Raw genomic sequence first — 19,710 nt, forward strand, 5'->3', positions numbered from 1 at the left:
CGGTACATGCAGCATATGCCTATTACCCACGGTACATGCAGCATATGCCTATTACCCACGGTACATGCAGCATATGCCTATAACCCACGGTATATGCAGTACATGCCTATAACCCACGGTACATGCAGTATATGCCTATAACCCACGGTACATGCCTATAGCCCACAGTACATGCAGTATATACCTATAATCCACAGTACATGCAGTATATGTCTATAATGCACGGTACATGCAGTATATGCCTATGACCCATGGTACATGCAGTATATGCCGGTAACCCACGGTGCACGGCCACAACTGGAGTATTGTGTCCAGTTCTGGGCACCGCACTTTAGGAAAGATGCAAAGGCATTAGAGAGGGTGCAGAAGAGATTTACTAGAATGATTCCAGGGATGAGGCATTTTATTTACGTGGGTAGAATGGAGAAGCTGGGGTTGTTCTCCTTGGAACAGAGACGGTCATGAGGAGATTTGATGGAGGTATTCGAAATCATGAAGGGTCTAGACAGAGTTACGGGATAGGGCGGGGAGTGGGACTAGCTGGATTGCTCTTGCATAGAGCCGGCACGGACTCGATGGGCCGAATGGCCTCCTTCCGTGCTGTAACCTTTCTATGATTCTATGATATGCCTATAGCCCACCGTACATGCAGTATATGCCTATAACCCATAGTACATACAGTATATGGGTATAACCCATGGTATTTGCAGTATATGGGATTAATCCACAGTACATAGGAATAGCCCAAAGTAGATGCAGTACATGGGAATACCCCACAATACTTGCAGTCGTAGAATCACAGAATCATAGAAAGGTTACAGCACAGAAGGAGGCCATTCAGCCCATCAAGTCCATGCCGGCTCTCTGCAAGAGCAATCCAGCTAGTCCCACTCCCCCATCCTATCCCCGTAGCCCTGCAAAGTTTTTCCTTTCAAGTACTTATCCAGTTCCCTTTTGAAGGTCATGATTGAATCTGCCTCCACCACCCCCTCGGGCAGTGCATTCCAGATCCTAACCACTCGCTGTGTAAAAAAGCTTTTCCTTTTGCCAATCACCTTAAATCTGCGTCCTCTGGTTCTTGACCCTTCGCCAATGGGAACATTTACTCTCTATCTATTCTGTCTAGACCCTTCATGATTTTAAATACCTCTGTCAAATCTCCTTGCAACTTTCTCTGTTCCATTATATGGTTATAACCCACATTACATGCAGTATATGGGAATAACACACAGTACATGCAGTATATGGGAATAACACACAGTACATGCAGTATATGGGAATAATACACTGTACATGGGAATAACCCACTGTAGATGCAGATTTTGGGAATAACCCACAATACGGGGATATAACCCACAATACATGCAGTATCATAGAATCATAGAATGGTTAAAGTACAGAAGGAGGCCATTTGACCCATCAAGCTGTGCTGGCTCTCTGCAAGAGCAATCCAGCTAGTCCCACTCCCCCGTAGCCCTGCAAAGCTTTTCCCTTCAAGTACTTATCCAATTCCCTTTTGAAAGCCATGATTAAATCTGCCTCCACCACCCTTTCAGGCAATGCATTCCAGATCATAACCACTCGCTGTGTAAAAAAGTTTTTCCTCATGTCACCTTTGGTTCTTTTGCCAATCACCTTAAATCTATGTCCTCTGGTTCTTGACCCTTTCACCAGTGGGAACAGTTTCTCTCTATCTACTCTGTCTAGACCCGTCATGATTTTGAACACCTCTATCAAATCTTCTCTCCAGCTTCTCTGCTCTAAGGAGAACAACCCCAGCTTCTCCAGTCTATCCACATAACCAAAGTCCCTCATCCCTGGAATCATTCTAGTAAATCTTTTCTCCACCCTCTCTAAGGCCTTCACATCCTTCCTAAAGTGTGGTGCCCAGAATTGGACACAATACACCAGTGGTAGTCAAACCAGGGTTTTATAAAGGTTCATCATAACCTCCTTGTGTTTGTACTCTATGCCTTTATTTATAAAGCCCAGGATCCCAAATGCTTTTTTTAACCGCTTTCTCAACCTGCCCTGCCACTTTCAATGACCTGTGCACATATACCCCCAGGTCTCTCTGTTCCTGCACCCCCTTTAGAATTGTGCCCTCTAGTTTATATTGCCTCTCCTCATTCTTCCCACCAAAATGTATCACTTCGCACTTCTCTACATTAAATTTCATCTGCCACATGTCTGCCCATTCCACCAACCTGTCTATGTCCGCTTGAAGTCTATCACTATCCTCCTCACTGTTCACTACACTTCCAAGTTTTGTTTCATCTGCAAATTTGGAAATTGTGCCCTGTACACTCAAATCCAAATCATTAATATACATCAAGAAAAGCAGTGATCACAGCACTGACCCCTGGGGAACACCACTGTACACCTCCCTCGGTCCGAAAAACAACCGTTCACCACTACTCTCTATTTCCTGGCACTTCGCCAATTTTGTATCCATGCTGCCACTGCCCCCTTTATTCCATGGGCTTCAACTTTGCTGACAAGCCGATTATGTGGCACTTTATCAAACGCCTTTTGGGAGTCCATATACACAACATCAACCACATTGCCCTCATCAACCTCTCTGTTACCTCATCAAAAAACATGATTTGCCTTTAACAAATCCATGCTGGCTTTCCTTAATTAATCCACACTTGTCCAAGTGACTATTAATTTTGTCCCAGATTAATGTTTTTAAAAGTTTCCCCACCACTGAGGTTAAACTGACTGGCCTGTAGTTGCTGGGTTTATCCTTACACCCTTTTTGAACAAGGGTGTAACATTTGCAATTCTCCAGTCCTCTGGCACCACCCCCGTGTCTACGGATGTTTGGAAGATTATGGCCAGTACCTCCGCAATTTCCACCCTTACTTCCCTCAGCAACCTAGGATGCATCCCATCCGGACCAGGTGACTTATCTACTTTAAGTACAGCTAGGTTTTCTAATATCACAGTATATGGGAATAATCCACAGTACATGCAGTATAACCCACAGTACATACAGTATATGGGAATTACCCACATTACATGCAGTATATGGGAATTACCCACATTACATGCAGTATATGGGAATTACCCACAGTACATGCAGTATATGGGAATTACCCACAGTACATGCAGTGTATGGGAATTACCCACAGTACATGCAGTATATGGGAATTACCCACATTACATGCAGTATATGGGAATTACCCACAGTACATGCAGTATATGGGAATTACCAACAGTACATGCAGTATATGGGAATTACCCACAGTACATGCAGTATATGGGAATTACCCACAGTACATGCAGTATATGGGAATTACCCACATTACATGCAGTATATGGGAATTACCCACAGTACATGCAGTATATGGGAATTACCCACAGTACATGCAGTATATGGGAATTACCCACAGTACATGCAGTATATGGGAATTACCCACATTACATGCAGTATATGGGAATTACCCACAGTACATGCAGTATATGGGAATTACCCACAGTACATGCAGTATATGGGAATTACCCACAGTACATGCAGTATATGGGAATTACCCACAGTACATGCAGTGTATGGGAATTACCCACAGTACATGCAGTATATGGGAATTACCCACAGTACATGCAGTATATGGGAATTACCCACAGTACATGCAGTATATGGGAATTACCCACAGTACATGCAGTATATGGGAATTACCCACAGTACATGCAGTGTATGGGAATTACCCACAGTACATGCAGTGTATGGGAATTACCCACAGTACATGCAGTATATGGGAATTACCCACAGTACATGCAGTGTATGGGAATTACCCACAGTACCTAATTATATGGATATAAGCCACATTATATCAAGAATCCACCCCTAATATGAGAAACCAACTTCTGTGTAAGAAGATGTTTTACTAATCTCCCCTTTCACTCTTTGTAATTATTCTAAACTTGTGCCCTTCCTACAGACCAAGTCTCAATTATGGTCTATTTTTGTAATGCCTTTGGGAATCCAGCGCCACTGGGAGATGGAGCGACATCAGCCATAGCAGGCAATGTTACCCAGATCCAGAACCTTCCATCCCGCAACTCGTACTTTGCTCACTTTGCCGCTACGTACCAGTAAGTTGTAGAGTTTGACCTCAATGCCCAGAGACACTGCCAGTGTTTTATAAAGAGAGAAGCCTGGCCTGGGGATCAGGATGTTCTGGCCCGGGTTTGCCAAGACAGAGATGGTCAGTTCAATGGCCTGACTGCAGCCACTCGTCAAAATCACATCCTAACAAGGCAAGGAAACGTAATGTTAGTCAAGTTCATTAACAGCATGTCGGCTGTTTACAAACAGCAGATCATTTATATATGGACAGCTTTAATCACAATAACATTTATTTTCAGGACAGACTCCATCCCCCCGACAACCCCCCCTCCGCCCCGACACCTCTCCCCTCCCCCCACACCTCTACCCCCCCCCCAACACGTCTTCCCCTCGAACACCACCCCTGACACCTCTCCCCCTCAACATCTCTCTCCTCCCCTACCACCTCTCTGCCCTCCCCATCGACATCTTCCCCTACATTTGTCCCCTGCTTCTGCTCCTGCTCCCGTTCCTACCCCTGCATCTGCTCCCCCGCGTACCCCTGCATCTGCTCCCCCGCGTACCCCTGCATCTGCTCCCCCGCGTACCCCTGCATCTGCTCCCCCGCTTACCCCTGCATCTGCTCCCCCGCGTACCCCTGCATCTGCTCCCCCGCGTACCCCTGCATCTGCTCCCCCGCGTACCCCTGCATCTGCTCCCCCGCGTACCCCTGCATCTGCTCCCCCGCGTACCCCTGCATCTGCTCCCCCGCGTACCCCTGCATCTGCTCCCCCGCGTACCCCTGCATCTGCTCCTACTCCTCCAGCATTGTCTAGACATCTTCTTGAACTGGATCTTTGTGCCTTTACTGCCTCTGACGCACTAATAAAACTTGTAGCATTAATGCAAAATACTGTACTTCTCTACCATATTTGCTGCCAAATACTTTTTGTAGACAGAAACAAATAAATATATAATCTGGCCGATTGTTTTAAATGATAAATGAGCTAAAGTTTTGATCAGCCACAGGGCCTAACGTTCTCTCCTGGGACACCTGGAATGGGCATTCACAAGGCAGATGAAATTTAACGCAGAAAAATGTGAAGTGATACATTTTGGTAGAAAGAATGAGGAGAGGGAATATAAACTAGAGGGCACAATTCTAAAAGGGGCAGAGGAATAGAGAGATCGGAGGGTATAGGTGCACAAATCATTGAAGGTGGCAGGGCAGGTTGAGAAAGCAGTTAAAAAAAGCATACGGGATCCTGGGCTTTATCCTGGGCACAGGACCTCCAACCAACACTATACACCAGATACATCGACGACATTTTCTTTCTATGGACCCACGGTGAGGAATCACTAAAGAGACTACACGATAACATCAACAAGTTCCATCCCACCATCAAGCTCACCATGGACTACTCCTCAGAATCAGTTTCTTTCTTGGACACACGAATCTCCATCAAAGACGGGCACCTCAGCACCTCACTCTACCGCAAGCCCACGGACAACCTCACGATGCTCCACTTTTCCAGCTTCCACCCTAACCACGTCAAAGAGGCCATCCCCTATGGACAGGTCCTGCAAATACACAGGGTCTGCTCAGACGAGGAGGAACGCGATGGACACCTACAGACGCTGAAAGACGCCCTCGTAAGAACGGGATATGACGCTCGACTCATCGATCGACAGTTCCGACGGGCCACAGCGAAAAATCGCGTAGACCTCCTCAGAAGACTAACACGGGACGCAACCAAGAGAGTACCCTTCGTCGTCCAGTACTTCCCTGGAGCGGAGAAACTACGCCATGTTCTCCGCAGCCTTCAACATGTCATCAATGATGACGAACACCTCGCTATGGCCATCCCCACACCTCCACTACTCGCCTTTAAACAGCCACCCAATCTCAAACAAACCATCGTTCGCAGCAAATTACCCAGCCTTCAGGAGAACAGCGTCCACGACACCACACAACCCTGCCACGGCAACCTCTGCAAGACATGCCAGATCATCGACACAGATACCACCATCACACGAGAGGACACCACCCACCAGGTGCACGGTTCATACTCCTGTGACTCGGCCAACGTTGTCTACCTCATACGTTGCAGGAAAGGATGCCCCAGAGCATGGTACATTGGCGAGACCATGCAGACGCTGCAACAACGGATGAACGGACACCGCGCAACAATCGCCAAACAGGAGGGTTCTCTCCCTGTCGGGGAACACTTCAGCAGTCATGGACATTCAGCCACCGACCTTCAGGTAAGCATACTCCAAGGCGGCCTTCGAGACACACGACAATGCAAAATCGTCGAGCAGAAATTGATAGCCAAGTTCCGCACCCATGAGGACGGCCTCAACCGGGATCTTGGGTTCATGTCACACTACACGTAACCCCACCAGCGAACAAATGTTATCTGTTTTTAATATAACGGGTCATTGACTGTCTTCCTTCTCTCTCTCTTTTTTTTTGGGGGTTTGTATATTCGGTGGCCTTTTTAGGTGACACCTTTCTGTCTGCTCACTGTGATTGCCTTGGCAACGGGCAGTAATCACCAGGCATTGTTCTGTGATTTTAAAATGCGAAGGATTCGAAAATGTCATTTCCACACCGTTCACCTGACGAAGGAGGAAGCCTCCGAAAGCTTGTGGAATTAAAAATAAATTTGTTGGACTATAACTTGGTGTTGTAAAATTGTTTACAATTTATAAATAGAGGCATAGAGTACAAAAGCAAGGAAGTCATGATGAACCTTTATAAAACACCGGTTCGGCCACAGCTAGAATATTGTGTCCAGTTCTGGGCACCGCACTTTAGGAAAGATGTGAAGGCCTTAGAGAGGGTGGAGAAAAGATTTACTAGAATGATTCCAGGGATGAGGGACTTTAGTTACGTGGATAGACTGGAGAAGCTGGGGTTGTTCTCCTTGGAACAGAGAAGGTTGAGAGGAGATTTGATCGAGGTGTTCAAAATCATGAAGGGTCTAGACAGAGTAGATGGAGAGAAACTGTTCCCATCGGCAGAAGAGTCAAGAACCAGAGGACATAGATTTAAGGTGATTGGCAAAAGAACCAAAAGGTGACATGAGGAAAAACGTTTTTACACAGCGAGTGGTTAAGATCTGGAATGCACTGCCAGGGGGGTGGTGGAGGCAGATTCAACCATGGCTTTCAAAAGGGGACTGGATAAATACTTGGAAGGAAAAAATTTGCAGGGCTATGGGGAAAGGGCGGGGCAGTGGGTCTAGCTGGATTGCTCTTGCATAGAGCCGGCATGGACTCAATGGGTCGAATGGCCTCCTTCCATGCCGCAACCTTTCTATGATTCTATGATTCATTACCTTTGCCTCCAGAGGTGACTCAGGGCAGCTGTAGAAATTAGCCACTGCCTCTCTGCTGCTCTGATACCCTACACAGAAAGAAGCAGAAATAAGCATGGATACATCTCAGATCCATCCTCGTTCATTTTACACAGGTCAATACATTTTTGATTTACCTGATAAACCAGTAGAAGAAACATTGGAAATCCAGGAAACACTGTGGTCTTTAAGAACCTAGAGAACCTGAGCATTAAGAGAGCCCTAAAGGCATATGGAACACACCCAAATGTTCTGAAGAGATTAGAAAACAACTAACAAAAGCAAAGGGAGTGAATAAGGTAAAGGTTGATAGAATTACTGTAAAATTAGCTGCTGGATTGAGCACCAACTGGTCAATAGAAATCAGAAGGTGAAGTTAGATGGAAAAGCTCCAGTTCTGGGTCTTTCCTGTTCATACTATTTGTAAATGACTTTTGTATAAAATTTGATGATCACATTGAGCCACATAACCCGATGACAAATATAAGAGATGTAATCAGCTTTTAAAGAGATCTGAACCAATTAGGCAGATAGGCTGAGGAATGATTTTAATTTAGACATAGGGGGCATAGATTTAAGGTGAGAGGGGAGAGATACAAAAGGGTCCAGAGGGGCAATTTTTTCACTCAAAGGGTGGTGAGTGTCTGGAACGAGCTGCCAGAGGCAGTAGTAGAGGCGGGTACAATTTTGTCTTTTAAAAAGCATTTGGACAGTTACATGGGTAAGATGGGTATAGAGGGATATGGGCCAAGTGCACGCAATTGGGACGAGCTTAGTGGTATAAACTGGGCGACATGGACATGTTGGGCCGAAGGGCCTGTTTCCATGTTGTAAACTTCTATGATTCTATGATTCTAAATGTAAGGTAATGCATTAGGGTTAGGGTTAGGGTTGGAACAGAAACATCCAACAGAAACCTGATGAAGGAGTCATGTTTTAGTAGCCTGGTGGGAATTGTGGGATTGAGAAGCCCGATCCCATCAAGTGCATCCCTCAAGAGGAGACACCGTTAAAATTCCAAGAACTTCTCAAACAAAAGAAAAGTAAGAAAAAGTATCTAAAATAATCTGTTAAATTAAAAAGATAAAGTTGGAGAAATTAAAACAAAAATTCCACGCAGTGCCAACCATCCATGAAGGGCACTCCGTGAACTGTCGGCTCAACATGTTGGCATTTGCAAGTCATCATGGCATCATTGGTGGCTCAAAAAGTGCATAAATGTTAGAGGACCCCTCCAGTGATCGTACACATCCTGGATCTATGGAGAGGTTTGGCCAGGTCAAAGAGCAGATCCAGTAGGAAATGCTCCAATCTGCTCGTTCTGCACAGTGGGTGATCAAAAGAAAACAGGATTGGGGAAAAATATAACCAAAACTTTAAAAGCACACAATGAAGGAGTGTTGATTAATGAACAGCAAATGCAAAGGCTTTATGTGGGATTACTACAGTCACAGTGAAGCTGTTATCAACAAAGCCAATGATATACTCATCTCTGGGTCATCTTCCTATAAGTTAAAGCACATCATTTATCTCTATATAACTGACTGGTAAGTACATATTTGGAATATTAGATAGAATTTCAGAGCAGGTTGAGAAAGCGGTTAAAAAAGCATACGGGATCCTGGGCTTTATAAATAGAGACATAGAGTACAAAAGCAAGGAACCTTTATACAACTGGTTCGATCAGAACTGGAGTATTGTGACCAGTTCTGGAAGGATGTGAAGGCCTTAGAGAAGGTTCAGAAGAGATTTACTAGAATGAATACATAAAGGGCAAAAGAGTAACTAGGGAGAGAGTAGGGCCACTTAAGGATCAACAAGGTCATCTATGTGCGGAACCACTAGAGATGGGTGAGATCCTAAATGACTATTTTGCATCGGTATTTACGGTTGAGAAAGGCATGGATGTTAGGGAACTTGGGGAAATAAATAGTGATGTCTTGAGGAGTGTACATATTACAGAGAGGGAGGTGCTGGAAGTCTTAACGTGCATCAAGGTAGATAAATCTCCGGGACCTGATGAAATGTATCCCAGGACGTTATGGGAGGTTAGGGAGGAAATTGCGGGTCCCCTAGCAGAGATATTTCAATCATCGACAGCTACAGGTGAGGTGCCTGAAGATTGGAGGGTAGCAAATGTTGTGCCTTTGTTTAAGAAGGACGGCAGGGAAAAGCCTGGGAACTACAGACCGGTGAGCCTGACATCTGTAGTGGGTAAGTTGTTAGAGGGTATTCTGAGAGACAGGATCTACAGGCATTTGGAGAGGCAGGGACTGATTAGGAACAGTCAGCATGGTTTTGTGAGAGGAAAATCATGTCTCACAAATTTGATTGAGTTTTTTGAAGGGGTAACCAAGAAGATAGATGAGGGCTGTGCAGTAGACGTGGTCTACATGGACTTTAGCAAAGCCTTTGACAAGGTACCGCATGGTAGGTTGTTACATAAGGTTAGATCTCACGGGATCCAAGGTGAGGTAGCCAATTGGATACAAAATTGGATTGACGGCAGAAGACAGAGGGTGGTTGTAGGGGGTTGTCTTTCAAACTGGAGGCCTGTGACCAGCGGTGTGCCTCAGGGATCAGTGCTGGGTCCGCTGTTATTTGTTATTTATATTAATGATTTGGATGAGAATTTAGGAGGCATGGTTAGTAAGTTTGCAGATGACACCAAGATTGGTGGCATTGTGGACAGTGAAGAAGGTTATCTAGGATTGCAACGGGATCTTGATAAATTGGGCCAGTGGGCCGATGAATGGCAGATGGAGTTTAATTTAGATAAATGTGAGGTGATGCATTTTGGTAGATCAAATCGGGCCAGGACCTACTCCGTTAATGGTAGGGCGTTGGGGAGAGTTATAGAACAAAGAAATCTAGGAGTACAGGTTCATAGCTCCATGAAAGTGGAGTCACAGGTGGATAGGGTGGTGAAGAAGGCATTCAGCATGCTTGGTTTCATTGGTCAGAACATTGAATACAGGAGTTGGGATGTCTTGTTGAAGTTGTACAAGACATTAGTTAGGCCACACTTGGAATACTGTGTACAGTTCTGGTCACCCTATTATAGAAAGGATATTATTAAACTAGAAAGAGTGCAGAAAAGATTTACTAGGATGCTACCGGGGCTTGATGGTTTGACTTATAGGGAGAGGTTGGATAGGCTGAGACTTTTTTCCCTGGAGAGTAGGAGGTTTCGGGGTGATCTTATAGAAGTCTATAAAATAATGAGGGGCATAGATAAGGTCGATAGTCAAAATCTTTTCCCAAAGGTAGGGGAGTCTATAACGAGGGGGCACAGATTTAAGGTGAGAGGGGAGAGATACAAAAGGGTCCAGAGGGGCAATTTTTTCACTCAAAGGGTGGTGAGTGTCTGGAACGAGCTGCCAGAGGCAGTAGTAGAGGCAGGTACAATTTTGTCTTTTAAAAAGCATTTGGACAGTTACATGGGTAAGATGGGTGTAGAGGGATATGGGCCAAGTGCAGGCAATTGGGACTAGCTTAGTGGTATAAACTGGGCGACATGGACATGTTGGGCCGAAGGGCCTGTTTCCATGTTGTAAACTTCTATGATTCTATGATTCTATGAATCCAGGGATGAGGGCCTTCAGATACGTGGATTGACTGGAGAAGCTGGGGTTGTTCTCCTTACAGCAGAGGTTGAGAGGAGATTTGATCGAGGTATTCACAATCATGCAGGGTCTAGACAGAGTAGATAGAGAGAAACTGTTCCCATTGGCGGAGGGGTCAAGAACCAGAGGACATCGATTTAAGGTGATTGGCAAAAGAACCAAAGGCGACATGAGGAAAAACCTTTTCACACAGCGAGTGGTTATGATCTGGAATGCACTGCCCGAGGAGGTGGTGGAGGCAGATTCAACTGTGGCTTTCAAAAGGGAATTGAATGAGTAATTGAAGGGAAAAAATTTGCAAGGCTACGGGGATAGGGCGGGGAATGGGATGAGCTGGATTGCTTTTGCAGAGAGCCGGCACGGACTTGATGGACCGAATGCCTTCCTTCTGTGCTGTAACCATTCTATGATTCTATTCTATAATTGGAATCAAAGATTGGTAGGTAAAACAGTAAATGAGCAATGGAAGGCTTTCAATGAGGAGATAGTTCATGTAGAGACTCGACACATTCCCATGAGGGGGAAAGGAAGAGCATCCAAAGCTGGAGTTCCCTGGATAACTAAAGATATAGAAATTAAAATCAAACAGAAAAAGGACACATTGGCTGAGGGACAGAAAGCAGCAAGTAGTGGTGAACAGTTGTTTTTCAGACTGGAGGGAAGTATACAGTGGTGTTCCCCAGGGATCGGTATTAGGATCACTGCTCTTTTTAATATATTTTAATGAACTGGACTTGGGTATAGAGGGCATAATTTCAAAGTATGCAGATGGTACGAAACTCGGAAATGTAGTAAACAATGTGGAAGATAGTAACAGACTTCAGGAAGACATAGACAGACTGGTGAAATAGGCAGACACATGGCAGATGAAATTTAACACAGAGGTGTGAAGTGATGCATTTTGGTGGGAAGAATGAGGCATGGCAATATAAACTAAATGGTACAATTTTAAAGGGGGTGCAGGAGCAGAGAGATCTGGGGATATAGGTGCACAAATCTTTGAAGTTGGTAGGACAAGTTGAGAAGGCAGTTAATAAAGCATGCGGGATCCTTGCTTTATAAACAGAGGCATAGATTACAAAAGCAAGGAAGTTATGCTAAACCTTTATAAAACACTGGTTAGGCCTCAGCTGGAGTATGGTGTCCAATTCTGGGCACCACGCTTTTGGAAGGATGTTAAGGCCTTCGAGAGGGTGCAGAGGAGATTTACAAGAATGGTAACAGGGATGGGAGACTTCAGTTACATGGAGAGACTGGAGAAGCTGGGATTGTTCTCCTTAGAGCAGAGAAGGTTAAGGGGAGATTTAATAGAGGTGTTCAACATCATGAACGATTTTGATAGAGTAAATAAGGAGAAACTGTTTCCATTGGCAGAAGGGTCGGTAACCAGAGGACACAGATTTAAGATAATTGGCAAAAGAACCAGAGGCGACATGAGGAGAATTTTTTTTACGCAGCAAGTTGTTCTGATCTGGAATGCGCTGCCTGAAAGGGCGGTGGAAGCAGATTCAATAGTAACTTTCAAAAGGGAATTGGATAGATACTTGAAACAGAAAAATTTGCAGGGCTAAGGGGAAAGAGCAGGGTACTGGGACTAATTGGATAACTCCTTCAAAGAGCCAGCACAGGCACGAAGAGCTGAATGGCCTCCTTCTGTGCTGTATCATTCTATGATTCTATGAGTCCTCCTCTGCACTTTCTGTATTCTGCTCGGTTCTCTGCTGAATTATGAACCTGACATTTATCGTGAACCTCCTTTTTCTGTTTCATTTTAATCACAATTTCTTTAGTCATCCAGGGAGCTCCAGCTTTGGATACCCTTCATTTTCCCCTCATGGGAGTGTGTCTACTCTGTATTATTTTTTTATACGTTCATGGGATGTGGGCGTCCCTGGCAAGGCCATCATTTACTGCCCATCCCTAATTGCCCTTGAGAAGGTGGTGGTGAGCCGCCTTCTTGAACCGCTGCAGTCCGTGTGGTGAAGGTTCTCCCACAGTGCTGTTAGGTAGGGAGTTCCAGGATTTTGACCCAGCGACGATGAAGGAACGGCGATATATTTCCAAGTTGGGATGGTGCGGGACTTGGAGGGGAACGTGCAGGTATTGTTCTCATGTGCCTGCTGCCCTTGTCCTTCTAGGTGGTAGAGGTCGCGGGTTTGGGAGGTGCTGTCGAAGAAGCCTTGGCGAGTTGCTGCAGTGCATCCTGTGGATGGTACACACTGCAGCCATGGTGCGACGGTGGTGAAGGGAGTGAATGTTTAGAGTGGTGGATGGGGTGCCAATCAAGCGGGCTGCTTAGTCCTGGATGGTGTTGAGTTTCTTGAGTGTTGTTGGAGCTGCACTCATCCAGGCAAGTGGAGAGTATTCCATCAGACTCCTGACTTGTGCCTTGTAGATGGTGGAAAGGCTTTGGGGAGTCAGGAGATGAGTCACTCGCCGCAGAATACCCAGCCCCTGACCTCCTCTTGTAGCCACAGTATTTGTGTGGCTGGTCCAGTTAAGTTTCTGGTCAATGGTAACCCCAGGATGTTGATGGTGGGGGATTCGGAGATGGTAATGCTGTTGAATGTCAAGGGGAGGTGGTTAGACTCTCTCTTGTTGGAGATGGTCATTGCCTGGCACTTGTCTGGCGTGAATGTTACTTGCCAGTTATCAGCCCAAGCCTGGATGTTGTTCAGGTCTTGCTGCATGTGGGCACGGACTGCTTCATTATCTGAGGGGTTGTGAATGGAACTGAACACTGTGCAATCATCAGCAAACATCCCCATTTCTGACCTTATGATGGAGGGAAGGTCATTGATGAAGCAACTGAAGATGGTTGGGCCTAGGACACTGCCCTGAGGAACTCCTGCAGCAATGTCCTGGGGCTGAGATTATTGGCCTCCAACATCCACTACCATGTTCCTTTGTGCTAGGTATGACTCCAGCCACTACAGAGTTTACCCCCTGATTCCCATTGACTTCAATTTTACTTGGGCTCCTTGGTGCCACACTCGGTCAAATGCTGCCTTGATGTCAAGGGCAGTCACTCTCACCTCACCTCTGGAATTCAGCTCTTTTGTCCGTGTTTGGCTGTAATGAGGTCTGGAGCCGAGTGGTCCTGGCGGAACCAAACTGAGCATTGGTGAGCAGGTTATTGGTGAGTAAGTGCCACCTGATAGCACTGTCGAGGACACCTTCCATCACTTTGCTGATGATTGAGAGTAGACTGATGGGGCGGTAATTGGCCGGATTGGATTTGTCCTGCTTTTTGTGGACAGGACATACCTGGGCAATTTTCCACATTGTCGGGCAGCTGCCAGTGTGTATCTGCACTGAACAGTTTGGCGAGAGGCGCGGCTCGTTCTGGAGCACAAGTCTTCAGCACTACCGAACAATTCCGAACCAAATCCTCCTTAAAGGCCTTCCATTGCTTATTTACTGTTTTATCTGCCAATCTTTGTTCCCAATCCACCTGGACCAGATCACAGAATCATAGAAATTTACAGCGCAGGAGAAGGCCATTCGGCCCATCGTGTCTGTGCCGACTGAAAAAGAACCACCTAGCCTAATCCCACTTTCCAGCTCTTGGTCCATAGCCCTGTAGGTTACGGCACTTCAAGTGCACATTCAAGCACCTTTTAAATGCGATGAGGGTTTCTGCCTCTGTCATCCCTTTCAGGCAGTGAGTTCCAGACCCCCACCACCCTCTGGGTGAAAACATTTCTCCTCAGCTCCCCTCTAATCCTTCTACCAATTACTTTAAATGTATGCCCCCTGGTCACTGACCCCTCTGCTAAGGGAAATAGGTCCTTCCTATCCACTCTATCTAGTCCCCTCATAGTTTTATACACCTCAATTAAATCTCCCCTCAGCCTCCTTTGTTCCAAAGAAAACAGCCCCAGCCTATCCAATCTTTCCTCATAGATAAAATTCTCCAGTCCTGGCCATATCCATGTAAATCTCCTCTGTACTCTCTCTAGTGCAATCACATCTTTCCTGTAATGTGGTGACCAGAACTGTACGCAGTACTCAAGCTGTGGCCTAACTAATGTTTTATATATTAAAGCATAACCTTCTTGATCTTATATTCCATGCCTCGGCTAATAAAGAAAAGTATCCCGTATGCCTTCTTAACCACCTTATTTACCTGTCCTGCTACCTTCAAGGATCTGTGGCCATGCACTCTAAGGTCCCTCTGTTCCTCTACATCTCTCAGCATCCTCCCATTTATTGTGTATTCCCTTGCCTTGTTTGCCCTCCCCAAATGTATTACCTCACACTTCTCTGGATTGATCCCTTTTCAACTCACTGAAATTAGCCATTCAGAAATATTATAAATTGACTTTGGTGGGGATTAATTAGAATGTAGTGTGCAGTCCAGATCCCATCACTATGTTCAGATTCTAAGCCAGTACCTATGGATGATGCATATCCGTTGTATCTGCCTGAATCCACAGCTTCCTTCATGGCCTGTAAAACCTCACCATCGGTCGGAAGGTTCCCGAACACGGTAGGATCACCTTTAGGAAAATGACAGTCACATTATTAATGCTGCAACACATTCATCAGCTTTGGGTTCAAATGGGACCGCTACCAACTAACATTATATCCACAGCCAATTATATTCCTTTATCATCAGAATAAATCTCACTATGAAATCTGGGAAACGACCTAGATCAGCCATTGGTGGGAGAAGGCTCAGGTGGAGTAGAAACATTGGCATAGACCAGTTGGGCCGAGGCTCTGACTTCCCCCCCTCACCTGTAACTCAATCCCATGCTCCTCTCCCTCTCACCTGTAGCTCAATCCCAGGCTTCTCCCCACCTCACCTGGATCTCAATCCCAGGCTTCTCCCCACCTCACCTGGATCTCAATCCCAGGCTCCTCCCCCCTCACCTGTAACTCAATCCCAGGCTCCTCCCCCTCACTAGTAATTCAATCCCAAGGCTCCTTCCCCCTCACCTGTAACTCAATCCCAGGCTCCTTCCCCCTCACCTGTAACTCAATCCCAGGCTCCTTCCCCCTCACCTGTAACTCAATCCCAGGTCCTGTTCTATTTTTGGAAAGTTTCTCTGGCAGATTCAAAGTGAAGTTATACTCGATTTTATATTTTTATTTTGTTGATTGACCATTTGGAAGTTGAACAACATCCGGTATAGGAGAGTCTGCCATCCCAGTTTCTCTCACCCCGTGACATGCGCTGTGGAGGTTTATTCCCAATTTATCCGGAAACTAAAACTGTTCAATTCTACAATTTAATCAACAGGTCAAAAATTTACCAGATTTTGAAAATTTACTCAGAACTTTTTCCAACCTGAACAGAGCACAAAGTCTGAAATTTGACTCCACAGACAATAATTGGTCATAAGAACATAAGAAATACGAGCAGGAGTAGGCCATGTGGCCCCTTGAGCCTGGTCCACTATTCAATCAGATCATGGCTGATCTGTGACCTCAACTCCACTTTCCTGCCCAATCCCCACATCCCTTGATTCCCCTAAAGTCCAAAAATCTATCAATCTCAGCCTTGAATATACTCAATGACTCAGCATTCACAGCCCTCTGGGGTAGAGAATTTCGAAGATTCACAACTCTATGAGTGAAGAAATTCCTCCTCATCTCAGTCTTAATTGGCCGATCCCTTATCCTGCGACTATGCCCCCTAGTTCTAGACTCTGCCTCTGCAACGAAACAGCCTCTCAGCATCTACCCTGTCAAGTCCCCTCAGAATCTTATATGTTTCAATGAGATCACCTCTCATTCTTCCAAACTCCAGAGAATATAGGCCCATTCTAATCAATCTCTCATCATAGAACAATGCTATAATCTCGGGAATCAATCTAGTGAACCTTCGTTGCACCCCCTCTACAGCAAATGTATCCTTCCTTAGGTAAGGAGACCAAAACTGTGCACAGTACTCCAGGTGTGGTCTCACCAAAGCCTCATACAATTGTAGCAAGATTTCCTTACTCTTGCATTCTAACCACCTTGCAATAAAGGCCAACATGCCATATGCCTTCCTAATTGCTTGCTGTATCTGCATGCTAACTTTCTGTGTCTCTTATATGAATGTGGAAGTGCATGAAGGGATACTTGACCATATTAACTCTCTATTAATTCACTTATCTTACATAATAAAGTTTCTCACGAGAACACATAGAAGCACAATTGTGTAATTACCTTGGGTTTCTCACGTTGATAGCTGTCCTCCCTTTAGATAGGGAGGTAGCTGAATACAGGAATAAATGACCATATAGCCTTGAGACTAGCTACAGCCCTACTGATAATGAAAGACAGAAATGTAGGGAAAAGCACTTTCCCAGGCCTGCGTGCAAAGTATCAAGGTGGCTGTGGGAACTCGAGGGTGGGCTCCCTATTTTGATTGACCAACTACCTGAGCCAATAAAGAATGTACGTGTACGCCCATATTCTGTAACAGGTGGGCGTTGTTTACCGAATTGAGGTGCTCTTCCACTTGTATACAAGTTGGGGTTCAATAAAGTTTCTCTTTGTACTACTTGTTTGGGTGTTAATGCATTTGTATAGTAATAAGTAATATTAAGTTTCGACAGTTTCTTAGAGGTTCCACCGAGATCGCTTGTGATCCCCGGTAAGTACGGACACAGGTTGTTATTACAACTAGGTGTTCTGTGCAAGCCGCGGATGCACTGCGATTAGTAAGTGTATGCACTAACTGAAGTGACTAATTCTTCTGTTGCCATTAGGAATCGAAAGGCGATCATAGGAAATGTGTTTCGTATAGATAAGGAGAAAGAAAAAAAGGGACCTTTTCAGATTGCTCAATATTGTCAGCTGCGGTGTTGTAGTAACGGGCTGTGAGAGAACAATAACGGAGTTGATCTGTGAAACCGGTAAAGTAACTAGAGTGACGTTGAGGCTGCTGTATAGAGCCAACAGACGGGCATTACTAGAGAGGCGCCAGAGAAAAGGGAACAAAGTTACAGACTTTTAGAGTAAAATTAATATTTGGAACTGAGTGAAATTGTAATTTGTACAAGTCTGTAGTGGCGACAAACGCAGACTGGTGTGAATGTCGCATAGTGTTAAGGTATATAAGAATCTTGTGTAAGTCAGCTGATCCAACCAATTGCAGACGTTTCTCTCACGCACCTAGCCTGAGCTGGTTATTAAGAGGGTTTTAACCCCACGTGAAGGCCAGGACCCTAAAGTAGGTGTAGAGAACACATGACGTCTTGTCCGATCAGCAGAATTATCAAGTATAGAATTGCAATAGTTAAGATAGGCCTTGATTGTTGTGTAATTACAGTGTGAAGGATTGTATAAACTATAAGCCATGGGTGCCAGCGCAAGCAAAAGCCCTCCAAAGGGAACACCTGCTGCTTACATGTACAAAAACTTTGGGAAAGAAACGACTGACGAGTTGATAATTTGGTCAAAATGGACCAAAACTAGGAAATATCCCTTTCCCGAAGACGGTACATTTAATATGGACAGAATTAAGTGTTTAGAAGAATGTTTAGAGGACAGAGACCCGAAAAAGAAAGGTGAAAAAGGGGTTAAGTGGGTGGCATTCTCAGATTGGAAGAAAGAAGCCGAATCAAGGCACGAACAAAGTAAGGCAGCCAGTAAAGCCAATACTAAACAAGATATAAAAATTAAACAAATGATAACAAAGAAACAGCCGCCGTTAGCTGTGCCATTATATCCTGCCCTACCCACTGCCCCTGACGAAGATGACGATTATTTCATAGGACAGATGCGAGCCCCGCGAAACCCTCCGGCTTATCAGGAGGAGGCACTCGCACTGCCCGAGGACCCCGTTAACCCTTTGGATCCCCCACCTCTATTTAATCCTGAGGACAGCGCTACTGGTGGGACAGCTGCCCAGACCCCTCCCAGACTGCGGGCCCAAGCCAGGATTCCCGGGGTGCCAGAAGTCATAGAGAGGCGAAGGACGGAGACGAAGGGGAATCTAAGCCCACCCCAGCCAAAACACAACTGCCCTTAAGACGGTTCCCCAATGTCCATGCTGCAGACGGAGACCCAGTTTCCGTCCACCGTCCATGGACAGCTACTGAATTGAGGGGAATCATTCAGGACTTACCAGACCCCTCCAAAGACTTAGAAAAATCTATTGATCAATTGAAAACGATAGTCATTTGTCACTAACCAACCATAGTAGATATGGATCAGTTATTACGCGCATGGTTGAAAGATAATAAATATAAAAGACTGTGTGAGGGCAATGAAAGTTTTGCCCTTATCCGAAACCATAGGGCAGCCAACGGATCAGACAAGACTGTGGCAGATGATGCATTCTGCCAAAATTTGTATGATGTAATGCACGTAAAATTCCCAAAGAAAACAAATTGGACTAAGATTACAGAAACCAGTCAAAGGAAAGATGAGGATGTTGAGGATTATATAGAAAGAATGGAGAATATTTTGACCAGTGTTCTGGTATGGCTAAAGATGCAAACCAAGTGCCACTCGTTAACGCCCTCGTTAACGGACTCAGACCAGAATTAAAAGACCCACTGACTTTGATATGCCGAGATTGGAGACACAAAACTGTGCCCCAATTGACGTCCATTCTAAAGAATGTCCAGGATCGTAGTAGAGAAAGCAAAGAGAATAAAAGTAAAACTTCAAGGTACGCAGAAACAAAAATGACTCCAAATGACCCGCTCACCTCGTATTATATGGG

The 19,710-nt window shown here is 45.3% G+C and overlaps 1 protein-coding gene across 1 annotated transcript in view; it reads right to left on the reverse strand.

Annotated features, from left to right (window-relative positions):
• tat (tyrosine aminotransferase) overlaps window positions 1-19,710 on the reverse strand; it is a 96,466-nt gene that overhangs the window by 67,823 nt on the left and 8,933 nt on the right. The window contains exons 3-5 of the mRNA XM_067998244.1: window positions 15,437-15,541; window positions 7,396-7,463; window positions 4,097-4,255 (exon numbers count right to left, since the gene is read on the reverse strand). Of these exons, the coding sequence (XP_067854345.1) occupies window positions 4,097-4,255; window positions 7,396-7,463; window positions 15,437-15,541 (332 nt within the window). The remainder of the gene's footprint in view (window positions 1-4,096; window positions 4,256-7,395; window positions 7,464-15,436; window positions 15,542-19,710) is intronic.

Source organism: Heptranchias perlo, chromosome 16 (genome assembly GCF_035084215.1).
Source record: "Heptranchias perlo isolate sHepPer1 chromosome 16, sHepPer1.hap1, whole genome shotgun sequence".
Lineage (NCBI taxonomy): Eukaryota > Metazoa > Chordata > Chondrichthyes > Hexanchiformes > Hexanchidae > Heptranchias > Heptranchias perlo.